Source organism: Myotis brandtii, unplaced genomic scaffold (genome assembly GCF_000412655.1).
Source record: "Myotis brandtii unplaced genomic scaffold, ASM41265v1 scaffold668, whole genome shotgun sequence".
In the NCBI taxonomy this organism is placed as follows: domain Eukaryota; kingdom Metazoa; phylum Chordata; class Mammalia; order Chiroptera; family Vespertilionidae; genus Myotis; species Myotis brandtii.
Genome location: NW_005370597.1, coordinates 881,460 through 888,156, shown reverse-complemented (window position 1 = coordinate 888,156; position 6,697 = coordinate 881,460). Strand labels below are relative to the sequence as shown.

The 6,697-nt window shown below is 46.4% G+C and overlaps 2 protein-coding genes and 1 pseudogene across 5 annotated transcripts in view; 1 reads left to right on the top strand and 2 right to left on the bottom strand.

The window, feature by feature from the left end:
- The window catches only part of FAM53C (family with sequence similarity 53, member C), a 9,359-nt gene extending 8,620 nt beyond the window's left edge, over window positions 1–739 (bottom strand). Inside the window, exon 1 of one of the 2 annotated variants that reach the window (XM_005881018.2) lies at window positions 469–739. The gene's annotated coding sequence lies outside the window, so the exon portion shown is untranslated. Of the gene's footprint in view, window positions 1–12; window positions 432–468 lie in introns of those variants that run through there. The other variant, XM_005881017.2, reaches the window with a different exon arrangement.
- Window positions 740–934: 195 nt separating this feature from the next.
- LOC102258287 lies at window positions 935–4,877 on the bottom strand (annotated as a pseudogene).
- A 319-nt stretch (window positions 4,878–5,196) lies between these two features.
- CDC25C (cell division cycle 25C) overlaps window positions 5,197–6,697 on the top strand; it is a 23,863-nt gene continuing 22,362 nt past the window's right edge. For all 3 annotated transcript variants that reach the window (XM_014529118.1, XM_014529117.1, XM_005881115.2), the window contains exons 1-2: window positions 5,197–5,382; window positions 5,796–6,019. In XM_014529118.1, coding sequence (XP_014384604.1) covers window positions 5,826–6,019 — 194 coding nt within the window. In that variant the 5' untranslated portion in view covers window positions 5,197–5,382; window positions 5,796–5,825. The remainder of the gene's footprint in view (window positions 5,383–5,795; window positions 6,020–6,697) is intronic.

Here is a 6,697-nt window from a genome sequence, read left to right as displayed (position 1 = left end):
TCCGCCACCTACCGCGGCTCCTCCAGCTCCCAGGGCCGCGGCCGGAGCAGCTCTGAGCGCTCCGTTCACCCCACGGTGCCCTTAAAAGGCGCCGGCGCGAACCAACGGGCCCCTCAGGAGAGTGGGGGAACCTCTCCTGCCCACCGAGTCCCCCCGAGCTGTCCGCGGGGGCTCGAGACTCGCGTCGCTTCTCCCTCGAAGCCTTTCTTAGGTAGTGCTGTCAGGGAGGAGCCCGGTTCTTTGATTTGAGGATGAGGGCGGTTTCCTCACTATGGAGTCACCCCCTGCAAAATATTGCAGAAGGTGGACAGGCCCAGTTGGAGGCACGTCTCGAAAGCCGCGGGGGAGGCCGCGTCAGACGAAGGTAAACAAAGCTATGGCTCCCGTCCTCCATTCCTCCATCGGGCCACGGACAGCCTTCTAATCGGCTCGGGCCGCTTAATGAGAAGTAGCCAAGGTCCCTCTCACCTGCTCTCGTCTCGCACCTCCTCCCGCCGCCTCTCTGGAGGAATTCCCATTCCCCCAGCAGAGGACCCGTCCGCGGCGCGAAGGCTTCTGGGAAGTGTAGTCCAAGCGCCGATTAGGGCCTGCTCTAAGTCCCAGGAGCCCCTCTTCCAGCGGCCAGATCGGCTCGAACCTTATAAACCCAGGACTTACTACAGTTGGGGGGCTGTTCCCATTTGGTTCTATGATTAGCCCTCAGCCAAAAACTTTGTAAAGCTGAGGAGGGCCCAGGGCTGATCACTTCTTTTCCTCCCTCTACGCACCGCCCCCCCTCAACAGGATGAGGTAATGGGATTGTGATTATGACATCATAGGCGGCTCAGTAACCCGCGTGGGAGGGTGTCGGGGGGGAGTTCGGTAGTTACAGCTGGACCACTTTCTTTAAGACGGGGAGGGAGGAAAAAGGCAGATGGGGATGTGGATGGTGCTATATTTCCTCTTTAGGTAGAGTAAACCACCTTTTATTAAACCACCACCACTGCCACCACAGCCAAAGTTTAAGTCCTTTTTGAAGACAATGTAGACGTTAGTAGGTGAAGAGGTTGGGGAATAGGTTTCTGGTTCTTATGTAAATTTGAGTCTCATCAATCAAAGAAGGTTTAGAGAGACAGGCAAAACATGGAAAAGGAGAGGTTTTAAACAATGCCTTCGTGTTGTGATCTCTTTGTAGGGCAGAATTTTAGATTTTTAATCGATGGGAAAGTAACAGTCATGCAAGTAAATCCTCACTACTACATTTAGCAACAGGTCCCCTGAAAGGTATCTTTCTCCTAAATAATGTGTACCCCACTCAAATCTGGGACAGATAAGTAGCTGTGATCAGTTAGAAAGTAGAACCAGTGGTGGGGATCTTCACAGAGCCTGGGAAGGGAGGAGTCAGAGCCACCTCGTCTGCAAACTGAAAAAGAAGAGAAAAAGTTAGGTACTTAGTAAGAAAATGGGGTCAAGGGAAGATATACCTCACATTTCCTTTGCCTTGCCCATTTCCCCTGGCAAAAGAACTGGCAGGGGCCTGAAGTTACAGGAGATATGGTTTCCAATAATTACTGTTGTGGCGCACTTACGTGCCAGGCACCTTGCTACGTACTTTAAATATGTATTCTCATTTTTGCTTACAATCATCAAATGGGGAAAAATCTTATTTGACATGAAATGGCTGGAGAGGTTAAGTGACTGCCCATGTGGTAGACAAAGGCAGTATTTTAAAAAGCAGTCTGAGGCTCTAAAGCCCTTGGTTTTCACCACTAGATCCCCCTTTTTATTATTAACCATACTTACTAAAGTTAAATGATTGAGTATAAGAAGTTAAGTTAGCATTGGCTCATTTGAAAAACATTGAAATTGAGAGTTAAAAAACAAATCCTGCAAGTTAGGTCTCAAGCTTCACTTCAAAAGAAGATTACAACTCTTTCATCAAGTATAAAATAGCCCCCAGTGCAGCCCATTATAAACTATAATTAAATATCCTTATGCCACTTTTAGTTCTCAAGTTTTTTTACTCATGCCACGGTATTTTCTCCTGATGCCTCATTTTCCTTTTTTGTTCTTGGGCTACTAGCTTGAACCCCATCTTAATTGTGACCTCATAGACCAGACCCCATCTCTGACCCTACTCTAGTGGGTTTCAGCAGAAGATACTACCTGGGCTCCCTTCTGGTCTCCATCCAGATTCTCTTAGGGTTCCAGGGGCTGGAGCCAGTCATCCAGGAGGTCATCCAAAGGGGTGGAATCCATTGGTTCTAAGAGATGAGTCTCCATTCCCTGCCTAGGAAGGCAGCAGAGTCAGAGGAGGATGCACCTCATTCCGACTCTCCCTTTTTAGCCAGTGAAAGTTAAATCTCTGCAAAATGGGGAGAGGTGGGGCTCAGTCCACCACTCTAGGAAGAAATCAAGAATAGTGCACATACCCCTCAGCCCTCCTGCCCTGCAGAGGCTGGCTGGGGGGGTCCCAGGAATGTAGTGCTTTTCTCCATTGCCTGATCTGGGCATCCCAGGAGCGGCGGCTATATCTCCTGTTTTTGTTTGGTGTTTGAGGATGAAGTCCTGGCTGTCGTTGTGCCCTGGCAACAACAGTTATGAGTCGGACTGAGATCAAGGTGTAGGGGGCACAGCTCACTGCTTATCATGGTGAATCAGGAGACTTACTAGGGATTCTCTGAGAATTAGGTATGATCAATGCCCTCAATCCAACAGAAAAAATCTTCAAGTCAGATTAAACATCATACTTCCTAACTCCCCAATATTCTTTTTCTTCTGGGAAGGTTAAATTAGATATTCCAATTCCCTCAGAAGTCAAGATAGATATAAAAGACAGTATTTGGCATCCCTTTCAAACACACTCTACCTTTCATACATTTAGTTTGTATGTGTGCATGTAAACTTTCACGTGATTAGATAAATACATTTCAGTTAGCCAAGTCAGCTGGAGGCATGAGGTAAAAATGGTTGGAAAGAAAAAAGCTTCATAAGCAAAGATGGATAGAGGGTTTTTGTTTTGTTTTTGTGTGTGTGTGTGTGTGTGTTTTAAGATAGGCTTTAAAAAAGTCTTCTGGACTAAGTATGACTTAACCTTGGGGCTAGGTTGCAGGAGAATTTGTTTTAGTAATACTCCAAGTTTGTGAGAGCACTCAGATTCTAGTATATTTCCATCACCTGACATTGAACCAAAGCCACTTGACTGAGACTCTTGTGACTACCCACAACTACACTCACTTGGGGACCTGCTGCAGAAAACACTGGTAACCAGGTGTGCGCTTGCCATAATCTATCTGCTTTTGCCGCCGCTGTAGGACAATTTCATCTGTTTCTACCTTCCACCTGTGGGGAAGTATATAGTGGCCACATGAAGTGTCATTATAATTATCAAAGCAGAAACCAACTCATCCCACACTCCCTTAATCCCCAGTGTGATTTTCAAACTCACCTGGCATGGCAGGGCTCTGTGCTGACTCCCACACTCACCATTTCTACCCTCCAGGGTAAAGACTCTTCACACTGCTCCTTTCTGGGGAAACAAATTCTACAGATGAAAAGGGTATTTTAGGACAATACCCGACTGACTATACCGCACCTCTAAGCCACTACTATCACCAAGATCCTGAGACTAGATAAAGGTTGTATTTCTGACTGACTGTTTTTCAAAGATAAAGGTTGCATTTCTGATTTGCTTCCCAAAGTGTAGTCTGCAAGCCATCTGTATGGGTAGCACCCAGGGACCTCGATAATTCCTGGGCCCCATTCTAGACCTATTGAATCATCATTTTAGGGGCCTGTATTTTAAATAGCTTCCAAGTTTATTTTAAATATTTTTTCTATTATTATGGAAAATTCCAAATATGCAGAGAAGTAAAGAGAATAGCATCATGTTTTGCTACTCAAAGTATGGTCCCTGTACCACCTCCATCAGCATCAGCTAGAAGTAAAGAATCTTGGGCCTCAACCCAGTCCTCCTGAATCAGAATCTACATTTTAACAAGATCCCCAGGTGATTAGTATACAGATTAAACTTTGAGAGCACTGATATAATGGATCCCCAGTTACCTATCACCCAACACTCATGGCCAATTTTGTTTCATCCAGACCCACCACTACTCCCACAGGAGTATTTAAAAACAAGTCCCCAAAATTAAGAATAAATTCTTGCCGGGCGTGTGTGGCTCAGTGGTTGAGCATGGACCCGTGAAGCAAAAGGTCATCTGTTGGATTCTGGGTCAAGGCACATGCCCTGGTTGCAGGCTCGATCCCCAGTAGGGGGCGTGCTGGAGGCAGCCGATCAATGATTCTTATAATTGATGTTTCTTTCCCCCTCCCTTCCTCTCTGAAATCAATAAAAAAAAAAAATTAAAAAATCTCTCATAATTGAGGTTTCTATCTCTCTATCCTTCTCCCTTCCTCTCTCTAAAATCAATAAAATATTTATTAAAAATTTGATTCTTTTAATACCACCTAATTAATGTTCAAAGTTCCATAAGCAACCAAATTTTGAGATCCTTTGAATTGTGATAAGAATTATGCCAAGAAATAATTCAACTCCCCTGCTTTCCCTGAAAAGGCATTTCCTTTACTCACGTAACTTAGCGTCTCAGAGATGCTGCGCGCTAACCGGGAGATCTTACTAGGAAAAGCTCTTGGAAGGGGCCCATGCCGCTTAGCATAAATACACACACCTGCTTCGCCCCGGCATCTGCCACACCCGCGGCAAATGCTCCATCTCCAGCGGAAGGGTAGCAGACTAAGAGGGGTAAAGTCCTTATAATACACGAGAAAGAAGCAAGGAAAAAAGAGACGTCTAAAAGACCTCCCAGCCAAACTAATTCCTCCAAGTATTAACCACTGGACAACGCTAGCGCTAACGAGGTGCTATTTAAATCTCCCCGGGTCCGAGGGGCGGAGCGAAGGGAAATTTCAGGAAGGGCGAGGCGATTGGCCACAGGTAAAGCCAATGGTACGCCAGACTCGTGTGGGGCGGGGCTGACCAAGCCGCTGGCCGAATGCTGGTGGGCCAATCGGCATCCTGCTCTGGCTGTGGGGCGGGGCAAATTGTGTTCCTACCAGAGCAAGCTCACGCCCCCGGGTGATGTACGAGCCAAGCGATTGGCTGGTAAGGTTCTGGGCGGGCGCGGAGATTGGCTGACGCAGCTTAGAGGCGAGCGGGATAGGTTATTGGGAGGGCGGTAGGTTTGAATGGTCAGGACCTGTGGCTGTTGTTCTGCTCCGAGGCTGTAACTCCGACCCTCTGTGGAGAGAAGCGGCAAAGCCTATCCCGTCGGGAAGTAAATTTGTAGTGTGGTTCAATTGCCTCCTTTCCCCCGATTTTCTTTAATTCTGCTCCAGTCTTCGCTTGTGACTGATCCCCACCCACTTCTCTTTCTCCTGAAGGTAAGTAAATCTCAGACTCAAACTTGAGGCAAGACCAGAGCCTTCTCTGCGGGAACCAGAGCCCCACAAACGGAAAGTCAGGGGACCGAAGGTATCGTCGCGAGTTAGGAGAACTGAGTTCCTTCGGGTCAGGAGTCGCGAGCTGCGGCTCCAAACAAGTCAAAGCCGTCTTTTTGTTTTCGCTTTAAAGTCTTGGGGTTTCCTCCCGGGAAGTTCAGGTTCCAACGAACAGGCCAGGCCGCTTCGGGCAAGTGCGATTTCACCTTCCAGCCGAGTTGTGAGTCTCCGTTTGGGGATGCCCATCCTCCAAGACCGCTCCACGTGGCCACTGCTGGGAAGGGTGGATGAGGCTGTGACAGCTGGACCCTCTGTGATGGGCCTGGATAGATGACGGTCTCCTTCCTCTTAGCTAGGCTTTCTTTCTTCCTTAGTCCTCGGAGACCATGTCTGCAGAACTCACTTCATGCACAAGAGAGGAAGGAAGTCCTGGCACAGGACCCAGTTTTAGATCCCACCAGAGGAAGATACTAAACTTGCTCCTGGAGAGAGACGCTTCCTTCACCATCTGTCGAGATCTCCCTGGAACTCCAGTGGACAAACTCTTTGGTGATTCTGCAAACCAAAGCAGTTTGTCTGGGTAAATCCCCCTTTCACACCTTATCTACTTTGTTTTTCTAAACAGTTTCTTGTTAAAAAAAAAAAAGAAAGAAAGAAAGAAAAATTATCCTGGCTCAAAGATCTGAGTTTAAGTCTTAGTCCCTGACTAGCCATGTAACTTTTGACTCTCAGACTTCTTTTCTGTGACATAGAACTAATCTTATCTTACTAGGATCTTGTGAGCATCAAATGATGCAATGTCTGGGAAAAGTCTTTGAAAACTCTATTGCATTATATGAGTTGGTCACTTTATTCATATTAGTGTTATTGTACTTTAAATTTTGTCCATACCATGCGCTGATGCCTCAGCCAGCAAAGTTGGAGAGTTATAGACTTTAGAAGTACTAGAGACTCCAGGGAAAAAAATCAAATCTGTGTGCTCTTGGTATACAGAGCGGGTGATGTGGGGTCAAGACCCATCTCAGTCAGTAAACTTTGGTTCTCAATTAAAAAAAAATACTGTCTCAGTATGTTGGTGAGGAGAAAATTAGGTACAGATTATTGGAGTAGAGAAAATGGGGGAGATTTTCCTCATCCTCGTCTAAAATATCTCCAAAAGCAATTGCTTTGTTTGGACGCTGTTCAAATTATGTCATAATCATTGAGAGTTTTTTTTTTAAAGAAGTTTCATGTGAACGGGAGCAGAACAGGATGGGTG